Source organism: Ptychodera flava, chromosome 4 (genome assembly GCF_041260155.1).
Source record: "Ptychodera flava strain L36383 chromosome 4, AS_Pfla_20210202, whole genome shotgun sequence".
Classification (NCBI taxonomy): domain Eukaryota; kingdom Metazoa; phylum Hemichordata; class Enteropneusta; family Ptychoderidae; genus Ptychodera; species Ptychodera flava.
Window position 1 is genome coordinate 10,577,104 of NC_091931.1, and position 19,787 is coordinate 10,596,890.

Below are 19,787 nucleotides of genomic sequence, written 5' to 3' on the forward strand. Positions count from 1 at the left end.
AGTTGCTTATAATAACAGGTATGACATTCAGTAAGTATAAATCTTACTTACAGATCGAACAGACAATGTGTATGTCAACATAAATGCATGTTTGTATGTACCATTTTATTGTTATTTCAATGGCAAACTGACATTATTGTAATGGTTTCTTGTCAAAAACAACTCTGTAGATAAATATTTCCTTTGGATCATGACAGTGTGAAGGGACATGGAATGGGTTAAAATCTTTCAGAGGTTGTCTATAGCTGTGTAATGAAACATGGGTTGATGACCTGCAGTCATAATTTTGTGTGCTTTTGATTTGGAAAATCAAGACTCCATGACTAGGAGGTTTTTGTTGAAAAACTCATGACAGCAATACTTACAAGATATAGTTCTACAAAAGAGCAAAATATTTGCATTGTTTCTAAGCCTACATGTAGGTACCGGTATCTATTAACAATGATGCAGCGATGTGCTCTTTGCTTAATTTCTTCTTGGTAGAGATCACTAGATCGGACTACTGATATGCAAAGAAACAAATCGCAAATATTTGGATGTGGTTGTAAATCTGATAGGCAGAAGAATGATGATGATATGTCCATACTTTAAACTGTGCAGAGGAAATATGTGTAATGAACCAGATATGGACCAGTACATTTTCTTGTTGAGCTTAATACACTTCAAGTTGAATTCGTTCTAGATTGTGCGGTAAAATGTGCAGCAAGCAAAACATCATTCAAACACGTTGGAAACATTTCCTTTCGGAGTACTCACTCACTCCAAGAGACTGTTCAACCCTATCACCACAATGGTTTGGCCCAATCCCATTGTTATCAGTAGTAATTGTGGACCTGTTCACGGGAAATTGGGGATGGACGGGTTGAGAGGGCCATGGATTAAAACACATGCACGGTAAACGCAACTTCTGTGTTTAGGGGGAGGGGGGTTTGGGTGTATTTCGATTACCGTGCGCAAAAATCACACTACAAGTTTTCCTATCGCAACATGTCGCTACACGTTTTTCTGTATCGCAAAATATCGCTACATTGTTTGGTGTATACCAGGCCAGTACGGCACTGGCGCTACACCAGCATTCTTTTGACATACATGTGAATCAGTGCACGAGAAAAATAATGTAACAATAATCTTGGATACACTGTTTCATTTCATTCTATTGGTTGCGTCATTGTTGAGTTGACTGAACAGAGGTTGATTTTAGAGGGGGTATGCGTGGGGGGTTGGGGGGGTTGGTAGCATATGCATGATTTCATAGCGATGGAAGACGGAATCACCGATTGTTGGATGCAGATACAGAATGAGGCTTGCTTGGATTTTCACACTTCCGAACTTTAGTTTAGGGGAGGGGGATGAGGATAAACGCACTTACTTTTGTTTATCGTGTGCTATTTTTAATTATCCACAGCCCCTAAGGCAAGAGTGAGAGGACTGACACTGATTTCACTTCTTTACAGTAGCTTTTATTGACACCTGAGACAGTAAATTGACTTGGTTTGCAATACTTGCTAAAGTTACAGTATTCACAATTCTTCTAACGACAATTTTTTAATGGAGTTACTAAAAGCAACATGTATCAATATCTGAAGTCCTGGCAGCCATGAATCTGAGAAATATGTAAGACGGTAGAGAATAAAACATGGAAAGTTTGTTTGAAGTTTCATTTTCAAAACAGGCTGAATAAACAGACATCCTCACAAGTAATAAAAACAACTTGTGCAAAAAATGAAGACCACTGATGTCCTGGATTAAAAAAACCAAATGAAATACAGTTAACATTGCCTAACTTTACTCAATGGTGTAGTGCCTACACATGTGTCATATATATATTTGAATCACAGTACAGCAACTTCCACACAGAAATACATTTCTCCGTGTATGTTAATTCATTTGAACACATCAATTATTCCTTCAAATTTGGTATATTGAGAAATTATACAATGTACAGAGAGAGCTGCAAAGAACCATTACAGATACAATGCCTACCGTGAGACATTCTTTGTTCAATATACAATACAAAATACTTCTTAAACTGTACATATATATATAGATATATAAATATAGAATACACAGCTCAGTAGCCAGCTATTAACTTTCCATCTGGCAAATTACAGTTTACACCAAACTCATACTTTGAATGCTTTCTTTGGAAGGCGTTTGCTGGGAAACTTTCAATTGGAACTGGTTACAATCTATTATGAATACATAACCCTGATACAGCTACGTTACACCATCATAAACTAATTCCATTTCACACCAGGTGCGGTGCTTGACTTTTTACTCATAACCTTGACACAGTAACACCAGATCTCATGAATTTCATGAGATAACATTAACACTTGCCTTTGACGTTGCTTTTCTTAAAATTGTTGCGGACAAAAAAAGTGTCAGTGCAAATTGAGGTCATTTCACAAAAGCCAATCAAAATGCAAAAAGTCAGTCATGACCTGACTTGACCTTTGACCTTTCTATTGGTACATACAATAATGTGTACATTTTAAATATACACTTAAACTTTATACTTATCTTTAAGGCATATACATGTATGCTGTACCACAGTGACAACAAAGATGTATTTTTTAGGATTATAGACAATTACTACCTTTTACTGTGATTTTATTCATTTACAAATCAATACACACTCCTCTTTCTACTGTCATTACATAACCTCTGCTAGGATATCAAAAGCTCAAACTGATTTGCAACACTTTGCCCCTTTTTTCAAAAGTTATTGCTGCTTAGATAAATAATCTTGTTTCTGATAAATTAAAAAAAAAGAAAAAAACAGTGGAAAAACACTCAAGATATATTTTCTGCATTTAAAATCTAGTAAAAAGAAATAATAAAAATTCAACTTATCATCAAATGAATACATGCATAAGGAGGCTGCTCGATTGAATTTTAAAGCTGGCATTTAAGATATCATTAAAGTGTAAATTGCAGAACGGAAGGGCACTTTGATACAGAGTTTGAAAAGGTGCACTTAATGGAATAGTTTCATTTAGAATGGCTGATGACAGTCCGTTCCTAAAATCTGTCTGTGGAGTCCAATATCATGGGTGAGCTCTGTGTCAATGACGCATTCAGTGGATTTGGCAGACAAAGGATATCTCAATGAATCTATTTACAGTAAGCTCACATGAAAATATACAGGCCAGTGATAATTGTTACTAAAATTGTTTAATATCGAAAAACAAAATTACTAGTGATAAGAAGGCATTGAAATGATTAACACTGGGTGTGCTAATGGTTTGGAATTTTCAATACACCTGCATTTTATCTACTTGTTCTGGAGACACCATTTTAACATCATGGTGCATTGTTTAATATTTGATCTATGTACCACTGGAAGCAACATTACTTATACAAACTAAAGTGTAATTCTTGACTGATTGCATCCTAGAAGTCTTCATGAAGAACACGACCTGGCCATTTCACAAAACAGTACCAACGCTGTGCCTATCACAATCTTTCACACAGATATTGACCTAAAGTCTCATGTAGCTATGATTTTGGAAAATTGGTGCGTAGAAATTCATCTTTTTAGACAACTTACCATGCAATACAACCACCATCCAAAGTCTCTCGTCAGAAAACTTTGGTTTCACCAAACATTTTCTTGATGATAGCACAATTTTGTTGGTTTGTCCTATGTAGCATGTTTTTTTCACTGTATATCAAGTGGGAAGCTGAGACATGAAATTACTACATCAAGTATTTAACTTTGGAATAACATGGTTTCACAGTCAACGACAGATAAAATCTGTTTACTTGTTCTCATATCAATCAATTTACAGAAAATCACTGATACATTATATACAAACTCTGGATACAACACATACATGTATACATCCAGACTTACAGCATAGAATTGTTTCAATCCAACATTTGACAACATCTTGTTTGAGTATTCCCGTAATCATGTTTGAATGAACATTAAGTAGTCATCTCATAATTTGACCCAGGATGAATGGAGAGTTTTTCTTTTTCTCATTCACAGCTTTTGAATCTGGAAACTGCAATGGAGGTTTCTCTCATTACTGATATCAAGCGTTGTAATTTACATGACATACATGTACGTACACACACATTACACCATAATAGCCAGGCACTTGTCACAGCGCACATCAATCCTTGATAACTGGAGCCAGAGGAAGAGATCCCCCTAATTCTGCAATTTTCTTTGATTTTTAGGCACCTGACACTTCACAAGTGAGCACATGTACAACATCAGCATTTTTTGCTCATCAATTCTTTCAGCCATTGAAAGTTTTCCCCGTATGAAATGTAAATACATCCCTCTGTTTCTCAGTGTGTCAATCGCATTCACCAAAACCAGGACAAGATGTCTATTTGAAACTCACATCCATCAGGAATTTGCTATTTTGTAAAGATTCAACGAATTCCACTGAACACACATGCCAGTAATCTGACTTGCACAGTGGTGGGTCAACAGGGGCAGACCTGTTTGCATTGCACTTTTATGTTAGACATTCTGTAGCTCAATAGACAGAAACTATTAATTGGAAGTGGCTCAGTTGATATCATTGTGACAAACAAAGTGGAGTGAATCAAACATGCTCGTCAACACACGATACAATTGAAGCCAACTGCTTGGTACAGAATACATAATCTTGTAGTTATTTTGAAGAGTAAGACGGTTATAGAGAGATTGGAATTATTTGAATTCTTAGGATTGGATAATGGTTCTGACACTCAGTCTGTGATAGTACGACTGAAGGCAATATACCGATGGCTTCTCAGTGAAACATAATGGAATCCGGGTCCTCGTTCTTCAACATGGCCCAGTGTCGTAGCACATCTTTCTTTGTTATGATACCCAGCAACCGTCTGTAAGGAGACACATGAAAAAAGTTTATCGTTTCAGGTTAGAACACACTATAATTTCTGTCAATACATTACAAAATGTACCTGTATTTCAATCAAAACTGTGACATCATGCGGATAAAATAATGATATTCAAACAGCTCCTTCTCACCATCATTTCTGTTAATTTTGGTCCAAATCAGCTCAGTGAACAGTGAGACTGAATATTAGCTCAGTGAACAGTGAGACTGAATATTAGCTGTGTGAACAGTGAGACTGAATATTAGCTGTGTGAACAGTGAGACTGAATATTAGCTGTGTGAACAGGGAGACTGAATATTAGCTGTGTGAACAGTGACAAAGAAATTGATGAGAATTCTGCTTTTTTCAAATACCACTGATTTGGCATAATCTGCTTTTAATCCTCTCTAACTAATTCAGAACCGTGGTTACAACTAGACGCTATCACATTGTCATTATCAGTGTGTGGCGTCATTCTTTCCACTTACCCATTATGTGTGACAAGGCAAGTACGCAGACCCAGCTTACGGAACATTTCAACCACAGTCTCCATGGGAGTCTGATCAGTGACTTGAAATGGACACTGAAGAAATCAAACAAAAAAAATCAAAGATACAAAAATATTGTTAAATTCTCAAATCATAGCACATTATTACCCTTGCACTATTCTACACATCTCAGCCAGTAGAAAATATCTACAATTATCATCAATGGTGAAGACAATGAACACTTAACTGTGTATAGGCTGAAACTCAAATAATTATGTCTTATAATTTCAATTTCATCATAAATAATGGACCTAAGCACATGAATGCAGATAAATTATGTGATTCAAATAAAAATATATGTATAGACAGCTAAGCTACTGACATATACCTTTACATGGAATTCATAAAGGAAGTGATCACAATAGCGAGTAGTGTGGTTTTATTACTCACTGTGGAATCTTCCCTGTCAGGTGCAAAAAAATCTAATTCTTACCTGGTCCAATATCTTGGTAAGTTTTAGTGGAGATGGCTGGCCTGCCAGGGAATATCTAGGTACATGGGTACTGAAATACACTTTAGACTGTGTGACAACATCTTCCTGGTGTTTTCTGGCATTACCTGTCAACAATGAAAATACATGACACTGCTGGATAAGGGGAACATGTGGGTTCTTGAATACACATGGAGTTGGACTCTTGTTTGGCTCATACACAGAAGAAAGTTGGTAATGATAAGGTACATTTTGTGAACTGTCACTTTCAATTGAAATTACATTTCCAATCTTTCTATGTGTAAGCTCATTCACAAAGCAAAACTCTATGAGTTAGCTGACCAATGTGTATTTAGCAGTAATTTTTTACCTGAAAATAAAAGTTACCAATGCATCATTAGAACTGAAATAAATTGTGTCAGGGTTTGACCTTACACACAGATGAGCGCTGGGAAACTACGTGGTAGATTCACATTTCAAGCATGTTTACAGAACTCATTGCAACCTCTATCACAGACCACTGGTCATAAAGTAATTGAAGCACTGCACTATATACAGATGCATGCTATGAACAGATAAAATACAAAAGATGGTTACATGATGGGCTTTGTGGAAACCATCAATTATGAAGTTATATTTAGGGTGGCACTAAGCGTATGGATTAGCCCATTCATTCTTGTTCTCTACTTACTGAGTGATAATTTCAAATCTTTTCTTTGCACCAAACCAGCAAGTCTCTGTGATTCCTTGGACACTATCACTGGATATGAATTGTAAGTGGTCTCTGTCAGCAGATTCTCTGCGGATAAAATAGAATTTATCAGATATTGCCATAAATTCAATTCAACACAGCTCTTACAGGTCATGACTTGTTGTTTTCATTAATTGTCGAGTAGACAGAGTTTGTGATGTTCTATATTGCTGACACCTGTTTCATTGAGTAGTCTATTAAACATACATATCATTTGAATTTTCTATTGACAATAAACAAGAATGAATGAATGGATGGATATATCAGCAGCCAACATGGTTTTGTAAAGGTTACTTCAATTCAAATTCGAGAGAACTGAGGTTCTCACTCCCTCCACTAAATTCACCAAAGAATTGGAGCATGCAACAAAATCATTGCTGCTTGATGTAAATTTTGATCTAATGGTTTCACATTTTCTCTAACTAATATCAGTATTATGCATGGTGCCTGCATGTAGGAGAAAGGTATTGGATAAAAACTACATTTACCCTGGAACCATTGTAATCATAATAACTCACCAATTTCTTCAACAGTCATACCGTCTTGTGTTATCACTGACAATGGAGGATCAGCTCTCCTGGAAAGAGGAACGAAAAGATAAGTGACTTTCAAGAAAGCTGGGAGTAGTCTCTTCCCAAATAAAAGTATGACATCTGCATATAGGGCCAAGTGCATAAATATGAACAGCAGGAGCTGACAAAACGTTTGTGATACTGGGTGTAATTAACACAGCTGTCCCATCACTCACTCTTTACTCTAATGATCTGTCTGTAGATCTTCTAATCACTGCAATCGTAAAGCAACAGTCTTTAGTCTTAATGTATCTTTTCACAGATTTCAAAGCATCAATGCAGAGTTTGCATGGCTTTCCTTTCCACTAAACTAGCAAGACAGACAGGCAGGCAAAATATTTATGAAGAGATGCGGTAGGGGACAGAAAACAGCTGTTGAACTTCCATTGAAACCAGAAATATTTGAATTATAGTAAAAAATACCACAAATAAAAGACATTGTAATGATTATGAAGACGTCTATGGTTTGTATAGTGACAATATGTATACCGTCATAACGTGTAATGGTAGAATGCACCTCACTTGGGGACAGATATTCAGACTCTCAAACTTTTACAATATTCTTTTGGGAGTTCATAAAGTTTTCACCAGCTTAGTTTTCCGAGAATGGGGAATTCCCCATAGAGGTAACACAGGGATGGCGGCCATTTCGAATTTCACATACTGGTAAATGTTGGGTGACTTTTTTTCTCTGGTTTGAAAATTGCACTGTGAACCCCCGGTTCTTATTCTTGATTTTGAAAGATAAGTTTGCTTGAGGAAAGTTCGAGCAAAAGTTTAAGTCTTTCATTTTCGAGGCATGGACCACCTTAAAGGCAGAAAGGATAACACTTACTTTGGTCTCATGACATCTGATGCTATTGTACTGTGTACAAACTCTCTCTTACTATCCAGGTATGGATATCCATTAAGATGGATGTGAGCATCATATCTATATTGCATGTTAAGGAAGGACATAGATTATCAAGCAAGACATTGAGTCACAAAGTAATTCTGCATGCCCTGTGTCATTCATCAAGACTATGCTACACCAATACTTGCCGATGTATGCAATAGTTCATTATGGCTAAACTGATTAAGAACCTCCTTTTCAAAAGTAGCAAGGTGTCAGGAATTTCTAATTTCTTCTTCCAAGAAAGACGCTTTTTCTGCAGGTTGCATTCACCCTAGATAAAAGCAATTCCCTTGATGAGAAGTACTGATTGCTGAATCAGCAATTATTGTGGTGCAACCGTGCTTTCTGAACACGCTATAGAAGTACTCACCAACATCAAAGGTGAAACAAAGTTATCTATTGAATCTATAATGTACCTTTAGAAGAGTTAGTAGTCTTGGAGATAGCAACGCAGTTGAAGATAATCAGATAGGACAGACTAAATACAGATGCACAGCGCCCCCAAACTACAAATCTTGCATTACTTTGTCTTCTTGTTCATCTTCGTGGGGAGAACTAACGATACAGAAAATTCAGCTTTGGAAGAGTGAGGTGCTATTGTAAAGCAACGTTTGAAAGGATACATTCCTTCTCTGCCGAAAGCATCACCAACCCACTTAGCTGTCATGATGGCCGCCATCAATGGTACAATGTACTGCAGGCCACCAGTCAGCTCAAACATTATGACGACAAGGGAGACTGTGGAAATAGGAACAGAGGTGAATTGAGTTATCAATCATGGTTTACATCTATGATCAACATAAATCATTTACATTTGGATGCTAGGTGAATAGGTCCATAGCAATAAAATGTAACCTACACTGAACCAAATGTAGACAAAATTTATTATTGAAAGGAAGCAACAACTCCTCTTCAATAGTGCAGCAAGACATACAAATTACAGCCTCGGCATAAACTCTGGCTGGAATCTTGCAGAATAACTTGCTATCTAGTAACTTTCTCACCTGTCATTCTTGTGACACCACCGAGTACGCAGCGGCTCCAATGATGGCGTACAAACCAGGGTTGACACATGGTGTTGCCGGCTGACACAATGATTTGAACACGTTCCAGTCTGAATTCAAACTGTAATGTGAAAATACATCTTAGACGTTGCTTACCTTGGTCTGTGCATTCATCAATTAGAAGGAACATAATAAGAAAATCAAAATTCAGCAAAATAATGACATGACATCAAAGAAAACAAATGAAATTCAAATTTCAGGAGGAGGCTTTCTGCATTTGAACATTGGCAAGCTTTTCAAAGTATAAGGGAAAGTACATGACATTTGTAGCAACCTGTACGTTACATGAACTTTTAGTAAATTCTACAATTTCTCTTTGGTAACATGATAATGACAGTCATACAATCAATGAGCTGGCTCTCGAAATAAATAAATAAATAAAAAATAAAAATAAAACACCATATGAAACTGGTCTGTTTTGGGTTGTGAAAAACCTCAGCCAGCAGGTACCTGGGTTTGCTGTTGCAAAGGCCGCCATTATAGACAATTATATTACAGCTTTGTCAATACCAGTGAATTCTGTGATGTCATCCCCCAGATTATTACTGATAATTTATCTGATCATCCAGCATTGTGGCTCCAGATGTTTTCAACATCTACAAATCACTGACATTGCCAAAACTGTAAAATATTAGCAACAATGTGCCCCCTCCTTGTCCATATGGACTCAAGCAATCTTTGCAATGTATTCAGCTTTGACTTGTACATTATGTCCTGAGAAGTTTGTTTTAGTCCATTATGGGCCAGGAGAAGGTACATTATTGCTTTAATATGGTGGGAATGCTAAACTTACTAGACTAGCTGTTCCATGGCAAATCCCAGCAGTCTGCCGGCACAGGCACCGATGGCCATGCTCGGAATGAACAACCCTGCTGGAACCTTTCAAGAGAGAAAAATAATGATTTCGTAATGCATATAGACACTAGTTGGAAATTGAAACTATTGTAGAACATGGAATATGATTTTGAAGTAATCAAAAGGTATGGCTGACCCATCTTAGTGAAACAAACAATCTTCTCTGTTGACAGGACAATTACACACTTCAAGCTATTGACTTCATTCATAGCTGATCTTTGTGATATTGGATACTTTCATGCTCAGCATCATGGCAGCAAGATTTCTGACATGCTGAACTCCTTGCAAAGTTCAGCTGAGGAACACTGACTTCAAAACTCATTGAATATTCCTGAACATATTTCACAGTACAGAAGCGTATCTTTTCATTGTCTTTGTGTCTTTACATGTAAAATATTACTACTGCTATAAAATATCATGAAATGGTGCCAAGAAGGACTTCATTACATTTCACAAATCAATCACAGACTTCTGCAATCAAATCATTGCACATGACAGTGTACACAATTGCTTGGCTGAAAAACACAGGTAACTTGAAACTCCTCCATCCAAACATTCCATTTTCAAAATTGCCACCTTCAGCTTACTTACTTTAATACCAAAGGTAAAGACAGTGATAATTCCTTTGAAAATTAATGCTAGTGCAAGTAACCATAGTGATTTGTAAATTCCAGGACCAGCTGATGCACCAGATATGCTGCCTGTGTGTAACATCAATGTGTAATTCCGTTTGTAATTACTGAAAAAAAGAAACACATTAAAATAATAATGAATAATCCTGTACTTAACATTACCAATACAATACTTCACATCTGTGGCATATTAGCCCTTTTGGATTTGCTCAGTAGATATACAGTAAAGTTGTAAAGTATAATACCTTGTATTTGATACAAGGTCTTTCAATGTCCTATTATTGATGCATCTTTGTGTCTGTGTTAGCTGCATTATATGAGTCATTTCTGTGTAAATTTCTCTGAATGAGAATTATCCTTCATAACTTGACGCCCACAAATGTACAGTGGAAGTCAGATGTGTGGTAAAGGTCCGTCTCTTTGGCAAACAGTTTGATATGTGGGGGCCTTGAAAAGCTTAAGTCTATAATGTTGTAATAAAAGTTGATCATATTGATGAAATGTTAACATTTTAAAAATACAGAATGAATGGAAACAATCCAAAATGGACACTTTATGATATGTTGTGAATCTTTACCTGATGAAATAACATTTTCGAAAGTACAGAATGAATGGAATCAATCTGAAATGGACACCCAAGGATACTGTGATATGTTGTGATACTTTACGTGGCATATTTCAAATTTGCAGTACATATGAAAATGCATGAAATGTCTGATTTATCTTTTATCAATTACTGCGTAAAACCAACAAAAAGATTGTGAGAAGAGTCTTACCAGAGCATGTAGTTATCTTCCGGTCCACATTTTTGGAATAACAATTCTATGAGCTGACTTGAACTCATTCTGGTGTACGGATTGGGGTAACTGATTATAGCTGTAATCAAAGCCAATGCTATGACCTAGACAAATAGAAAGATAGAAAGTCATAACACACATGTCAATGTTACAAATATCAGCTTCATAATGAATAGTTTGGTTGGACAAAGTCTACAAGGGACAGGCTACATAATTTGAAATTGATAATACAGTAGTAGTAATACCCGTAGTATCTATCATACGTTGTACATGTATCTCACGGTATGTTACGACAATATGTGAACAATAACTGCAACTTTGTTTATACATCTGTGAGTCTCTTTGATCACACAGTTCAAGTATCATCTTTGTCTTCAATGGTCTGACTTTACATTTTGCTATAATGATATTGTTCATTATTATTACTAAACCTAGTCTTTGAGCACTCAGAAAATCTTATTTATATGATAGATGCATAGCTTTTTTGTTTCAAAACACACACGCACCTATGGAACAACTGTCTAAACTGTTCAGGGTTATAAAATATGTGTAATTGAGGTTGACTAAATTTAAGTTCAAACTTTGTACAGTATTTTGTTGTACTGGTCTGTGTTAAAACTAATGCAATGCACCATACTGGCATAGGAGCAGAATTTGTAAAAAAAGTAAATTTGAAAAAATTGTCCCATGTTTCACTACAGTATAAACACTGTTTTATGATGATAACTGGGCCAGAGTCTAATCAAGTGTCTAGTCTATCCTCTCTCTTCAGCTGTAAGTGGGTCAAAACATTTTATTATTGTGCTGGACTTGTTTCTAAATATGTCCACTATCTAACGTTAAACATTTACAGACAGGCTGTTGTAACTGATCTCACATCACTGACATTTTCAAACAATTTGCACTGCAATATAAATGGCTTGTCTTCCTGGCAACTATAGCTGCTATCAAATTGCTGAATACAAAAAAATTCTCAGTCTCAAACACAAACAATGTGTGCCTTCATTTACATGACGTTGTCAAAGATTGGTAAAAATTTTTCTGACCAAAACACATGGTCACCATTGCTTCTCCTGGATCTTCTCCAATAAAACTATATTTCCTGACTTCTAAATGTGCTTTGGCAAGTGAACTTTGACTTTAAATCTGAAGATGACACACAGCGCATCGATTAAGCTTTCCTATTTATAGCATTGACAGATCAAGTAGAAAAACATTTGAGATCACAGACTACACAGTGTATAAAATCAACCATATGTATGATGAAAGATTTCATGGCAGAGATACTATTTTAATCTTGAAATGATAGAAACGGGATACGTATGCTTTATACGAGAGCTGCAAACCGAGTACCAGTATATGTAAATGTTTTGTATGTGAAGATCATAGCTTTTACTCTTTTGCGATTAATATTTATTAACTTTTCTTATTGTGATATGCATGACCAATTTCTTCTGTAACTTTAATGATACGTCGATGACTTTCCTCATTTAATGTTTGTGACTCTCTCTAGCAAAAACAGTCTAGATAACAAACAGTCAACGCAAGTATGTTGTCATGAAATTTGCACAAGCAGCAAATGGAAAATGTAAGGATGCGGCAATACCACACACATCACCATCTGTATGGCTTCCTGAAGCCATACAAAACTTTCTGACACACAACAATATCTGGTCAAAAAAATGTCATATTAAGCATGTGTCGTTCTGAACAACTTTATATAACAAGGGGGAACTCACATGTTGCTGTTTGTAGACAATTAAAACACTATGTAACACTTTGGTTAACTCTAATGTTGAGTCTCATTAATTTGAAAATGCATCCAGAAAACATGGGTGAAATATTAAGTCTTCACACTGTTGTGATTTATGTCATATTATGGACACACCGTGCATGCCACTCTGATCAAATAATACTATCTTTGGGAATGTTGGCCATACCATCACTTTGATCTATATCATGTTAAGGAATGACTCTGAATTTTAAACACTAATTGCATTTCTATACTTAACACATAAAAATCTTGATGATAATTTTTGGCATTGGCAATGTTGGATCAGGTCATGGGTATTTACTTTTTTTCGGAACACATTTCCAAATTCTTGACTGGACAAAGATTATTCTGTTCACATCTGGAATAGTTAACACTGACAGGATAATGCTTTGAGACTAACCTCAATCACAGGGTATTTTCCAAGTGTGGTAGTTTTGCGGAATTGGCACCATTTTAAATTCATTTTGTTGAAAAATGCACCATATAAGCCCTGAAATAAGAACAAGCAACAGATTTAACACCTAGATCATGAGACAAAATGCAAATGGCCAATACATGTAAAGCCTGCAGTCCAGGATAATACAATTTACACTTCAGAAGCAGGTAGTTTTCACATTCATGTCCTCTTTTGGAATTTTTCCAGCAGTCATGGTAAACTGCTTTGAATGGCCACAGTCCCTCCACCATGATATCGGTCTGGAAATGCCAGGGTTAATTTTTGTAAAGAGCTTGATATGGTTAAACAACATTAAACACCTTTTTAGTGAATGTTGTTCATGTTATTTACATGTCATTTTTACAGGTTGAATAACAATATTTTTACGTTTACATGTACCATGCTGCTTATATAAAGTACTGCAAAGCTTGAGGTCATGTTACCTTTAGCAGACTTTGAACTTTGAACTTTTTCAAGTTTTGTGTACCGGTATACTATACTTGCATGTAACAAATGTACGGAGTGACAAATTGCTGTATTGTAATAACATTCAAAGATTTATCTGTTTTAAAGCTGACATTTTTGACATCAAAGAATGCTTCATTTCATAGTACGATTCACCAACTTATCAAAGTTTAATGAGTAATTCACTTCAGAATCTCAATGATGAGAAAAACGGGTGACAACTCCTGCATCAAGCCACATATCAAGCCCTGTACTTGTGATAGGGGAGAATTCACACCTAAAACAATGGGCACATTGCAAGACTGGTGGTGGAGGGACTGTGGAATGGCATACTAATATCTGATAAAATATTGTTAATGATAATGTGGTATTTCAGGCTAGGAATGACAAAACATTGCAATCAATGCAGCTCTATTAAGCCGGATCACTTTCCATGGCCGAAACACATTTATCCAACATCTGTGTATTAATAAAAGGCCAGTAGATGTAATCTTTGATGATTTCTTTCACAGTTTTTGTTTTGTAGATCAATTGCAAGTTCTTGTTCTTGTTGAACCACCCACTACTGTATTTAGCTTATCAACACAGCGTCTAGGTTGTGTAAAATGCACTGTTATTGTTTATATTTGAATTATATTCCAGTCAACAACTCATGATATGTCAACAATAACAAGGCAGTCTACACATGTACAGGCTGGGTTGACAAGCTGAATACTGTGTATTTCAACATGCTTTTGGGAGTAGAACAAGAAACTGTAGTTGACATTTAAGGTAGAAGGAGCCCAGGGGACAGATATTCAGACTCCCAAACTTTTAAAATTCTTTTCTGATTGACCACTTGTTGGGGTTCATTGTAAAGCTCTTGGAGCAAAAAATTTGTCATTGTCTTACTGTTTTTAAAATCAAAATTTTTATTTTAATCCATAGAGGTGACACAGGGGTGGCGGCCATTTTGAATGTCAGATATTGATAAATCTTCTGTAATTTGTTTCTCTAGTACCAAAATTTGCACTGTGACCCCCAATTTTTATTTTGAAAAAAGATAGTTGAAAGATTCCTTGCGGAAAATTTGAGCAAAAGTTTAAGTCTTTCATTTTCGAGGTACATACTACCTTAAAAACAGAATTAGTAGAAAAAAATCATCATAAGTTACAGCTACTGGTCCTCTTAGTTATACAATATTGAAAACTGTGACACAAAATCTTGACATTCAATGCATAAGTAGTGTTCAGTACTGACAATTCACAAATCTCTGGCAAAAAAACACACATTAGAACTCATAGAAACTCAGACTGTTCAAATGATACTCATCTAATTGACACGGCATAATTTCTGCAGTATCTGGGAAACTGATATGATCAAGCAATTTAGATATTGAACCAAAACGTTAAATTGAAATGATGCATCCGGTCTACTACTCCATTGACATATTGACAATGAGATTAGAAAAAAAGACCCCTGAGCTTCATGTAAATGTGCAATTTTTATATTCAATCATACAGGCATAAAGCAGTAAATTTTCATTAATTTTTCGCTGCAGTCATAGTGATATTATTTATTGTCCAATACAATACTTTCTATTTGTAGCATACATATGGTAAATTTCTGAACATCGACTGCTTAATAATAGTGGCTGATTCTGGCTATGATTTTAACAATTCCACAGCTACTTGTGATACAGGTCATCAGACATGTGCCAGTTCCACATGACAGAAAATTACAAATAGATGACCTTCCATGATTGATGACATCACATCAAACTCTGATCATAATATTTTGTCCTATAACAATCTTCTTGTGCATTGTTTGTAACATTGATAAATGATGGCAATTTTCCCAACGTCTTTATAAGAGTGCATTCACATAAACCATGGCAACTTTCTAATAATATTGTCTTCATTGTCAGTGATACTAGGTCACTGTTCCTGTATTTTCTATGTGTCTGAGCAGGCAGACAGTCAAACCAAGATAATGGCTGCAAAGGTCAAACTGAAATCAGGCCATCCCAATTATACAGCTACAAAATGAATTACTTTTTGCCAAGGTTGACACAGTTATCATCTGAATACATTCTATTTACACCAAACGCTTGCAGTCCTGCACCTATTCAAAAAGATTCCAAGCTGAGATTATTATTACTGGCCTTTTGTATTACTTTTGATAAAGTTTGATTTGACTAGCTACTACTTGCACAATACCTCTGTGTTTATGTTATCTACACGTTCAAAGTTAGAAAGGAAAAAATCCACAGAAAAAATTGAGGTTTAGATTTACAAAAATATGGAAGAGTCAAAAAGGAAAGAATTAATGAAATTTTAAAATTATGAAGTAATGAAGTTTTACGTTATAAAGCCATAAAATCAATTCACATATTATATTATATTATTATGCTCATAATTCATTGTATCTCCTTTCAAATAACAACCATACCAATAGCCTATGTCTTTATTGATTTGAATTGGACATATCTTTGATATACTGCCTGCTATTCACCCCAAAGACTCAAACAATATACTGTTTGTGACATAGAAAGAGACAGATTTCTAACAAACGGCTTGTTACTCACCCCAAAGACTCCAAGTAAAATGAATGGCACCAGCTCAAAGAACTGTGAAGGTGTGTCGTATTCCACATAGAACATGACAAGATGGTCTGTACCAAATGGATTGATGGTCCTTAAAACAAAGGCCGCCACCAGGGCACAGAAAAATGACCTCCACAGTGTCTTCATCGGAAAGTAATAACTCACCTGAAATACAGAGCAAAATTTGAAAGAATTACAAAAGTGAAACATTTTATGCACTGAAAGAGAAGATATTGACCATGAGGTCAACATAAGCCATTCCACATGAAGATTTTGTTCGTGGTGTACATGTGCATGTAATTCTTTCAGTACCGAAATTCATGAATATTATTTCAAAAAGATTAAAACTCTTATATGTCTTTCAAAGAGATGCTGTCATCAACTAGCAATTATTACAACTCCATACAAAAAATACTTGGTTTCACCAAAATCTATGTGAATGATATTTTATCATTTCAAATTTTTTTTTAACTTCAACACAGGAGACAAAATGTGTGGGGTCCCGTATTTGCGATGTGAACAGGCACTGTACAAGTACTAATTGACGTGTCATGCACAGTGTATGACGTCATGGAAAACAAGAGATAATTACAAAAGTTGTTCTATGCTTAATTCGATGAAGCATCCTGTCATTTGCCCTTATGAGAACTGTTTAGTCACATGCTGTACTGGCGTGTTCACTAAGCTATGGTGGTAAAGGTAGATGGGTTTGGAACAAGACTAACTTTTCTGATTCATCCCTGATATTTTCATTGCTTTGATACGACAACGGAACCCAGGTACAATGACTAGAAAACTGTGGATACATTTGCCAATCCATTGCCTGTGACCAAAATACTACACGAATAGAGATAAAATTACTTAGGAAAATGATAAAATAGCTTCAGAGATATCATATCATTTGCTACAGATTCACATCTGCATTGATATTTACAATGCATTAAAACACACACAGCGAAAAGATGTGCTTCAACACAAGTACTGGAGCAGTGGAAATAGCTGTTAGACTTGACCAGACTGACTCTGACCCTCTGGATTGAAAACAGATGCATTAGAGTCAAGCTATCTATGACAGACACAATGCCATCAGATACATATACACCTCAGAGAAGTTGGCACCCATCATCACACATTTGAACATGAATCGACATGGCTGATACACGTGTTAGATTTTTCAGAAATGTAATGATAAGACAATTGAGTTCGCAAAATATCAAGTTCACACTGTCTATCACCTTTTTTATGCCTTTCTTACTTTGTGTACAAAACATTTCACAATTACAAAATCGCAATTGTTTTGTCACCAACTATTTTGGAACTCACTGATGACAGACCAATACACATAGAGGTTAAATTCTAGGACTACAAATGACTATTTGAAGCGGTCTTATGTTTTAAATCTTACACAAATGTTGTTTCACTTCTACTAAAATCAGGAAATCTAAAATACGGCTGTTTGTTCTCCTGACTGTTCAGAAGTGCTGCAGGATTTATCAAACACAATCAAACACATGACTTGTGTAATGCTATTTATAGTTTCCAAATGGGAATGACTATAATGCTAGTCAGAACCTTGTTGTCAGCAAACAGCAATTCTTTCTAGTTTTAAGGAGCACAGACTTCCAGAGAGGCGATATATCCATACGTTATCTTTTTACTGTGTTGTATTTGATGGCTGGTAGTTGACACTTTACTCAAATCCAACCAATTCTTGGTATCTTCTTTGCTAGTTACATCATACTACACCATATTCACATCAAGTTGCTTTTTTATTTCCAAAGGATTTCTAAACTCTTAACTAGTTTTGATAATGTTGAAATTGATTGTGTATGTGCATATCTACCGTAGTGGGAAAGTCATACATATGTGTATTCGGGTCCTGGTGGTTCACTATGCCTAAACACCTTTTTTTCTTCTTCTACTTTAGAATATATGAGTCTGATGGTATCAGTGCCGACTGCAATGCATGCATGTTGTTGTAGGGGTCATCTGGGACTAAACATGTCAGTGCAGACTTTCCATAATTTATTACACATTATCAAATCAAGATTACCGCTTAAAATTATGTGTGACAATAATTAGAAGTCAATTAGGTGGATATAATCTGATGATAATTTGTATGACTGTCATGATGACATGGATAAACGGTGAATGTTAAGTGATGTCCCATCAATAATGGGGTCAATTGGCCTCATCATCAATTAAAGGGATGAAGCTGCTCTTTTTTGAGCTCTTTTTTCATGAACTTTTGTTTGATATGAAAAATAGTTTGTGTTGTTTGACTTCTTTAAACATGCTGAAATACTGGTCCACGGTGCAACTCAACGCAGCTTGTAGTTAGAGAAGATTATATCAACATATAGTGAAACATTTTTAGTCTGTAACAAAAATTCAAGTTCAAAAATTCAGGTGTACAACTGTCACCATGCATGGCTGAATATACACTGTTACATTAAGACTGGACCTCATACAAGCGTTTACACTGAAATATTTTCATGTACATAAAGATAGCAGCTTTCCCTTACATGTTTATATGTCAGACGAAAGCAAGTAAGAAAAGGAAAACTCATTCAGCAAAGCGGTAACTTACACAATTTTGTAGTTATGTACTATTGTCATTTTGTACACTGGGTGACTTAATGCAAGTACCCGGGAATACTATGTTTTCTCAAAACCATAAAGAGTGACTTTGTCCCTGTAAGATCATAAAATAACTACATGTACTGAAAAAAATCTTTTCACTTTTATATTCAAGAAATTATGCATTTACCACATATGTCTACGCATACAAGATGGAGTAATATGACTTCTGTTACTAAAGAATGAAGTGGGGAGTACAATGGTAACAAATTATACCTTACATGTATATGAATACGCTATTGGGTTGCAGATGTAGGTACAGAGCAATTTTCTATGGCTATCAACTGTATGGTATACCACAATCTTTTTTTTAAATAAATTTTTGTCCATATTTGCCATTCAAATACAACAATATGAGTTACATAAAATAAAGAAATAAAACCAATAATTGCTGAATAAATTTATGTATGTTGCCTACAATAACATTCCAATGGTAGTATGCCCTGCATTGAGTATGAAGTATTACTAAGAAAACACACACACAGCGACAAAACAGCCA

At 35.6% G+C, this 19,787-nt stretch overlaps 1 protein-coding gene across 1 annotated transcript in view; it reads right to left on the minus strand.

Moving 5' to 3' along the window:
- Positions 1–1,444: 1,444 nt before the first annotated feature.
- LOC139130878 (H(+)/Cl(-) exchange transporter 4-like) overlaps positions 1,445–19,787 on the minus strand; it is a 48,185-nt gene continuing 29,842 nt past the window's right edge. Inside the window, 14 exon segments of the mRNA XM_070696687.1 lie at positions 1,445–4,848; positions 5,334–5,428; positions 5,827–5,951; positions 6,515–6,622; positions 7,093–7,151; positions 7,982–8,077; positions 8,665–8,779; positions 9,046–9,072; positions 9,075–9,166; positions 9,899–9,984; positions 10,552–10,699; positions 11,369–11,493; positions 13,564–13,653; positions 16,631–16,813. Coding sequence (XP_070552788.1) covers positions 4,758–4,848; positions 5,334–5,428; positions 5,827–5,951; positions 6,515–6,622; positions 7,093–7,151; positions 7,982–8,077; positions 8,665–8,779; positions 9,046–9,072; positions 9,075–9,166; positions 9,899–9,984; positions 10,552–10,699; positions 11,369–11,493; positions 13,564–13,653; positions 16,631–16,813 — 1,440 coding nt within the window. The 3' untranslated portion in view covers positions 1,445–4,757.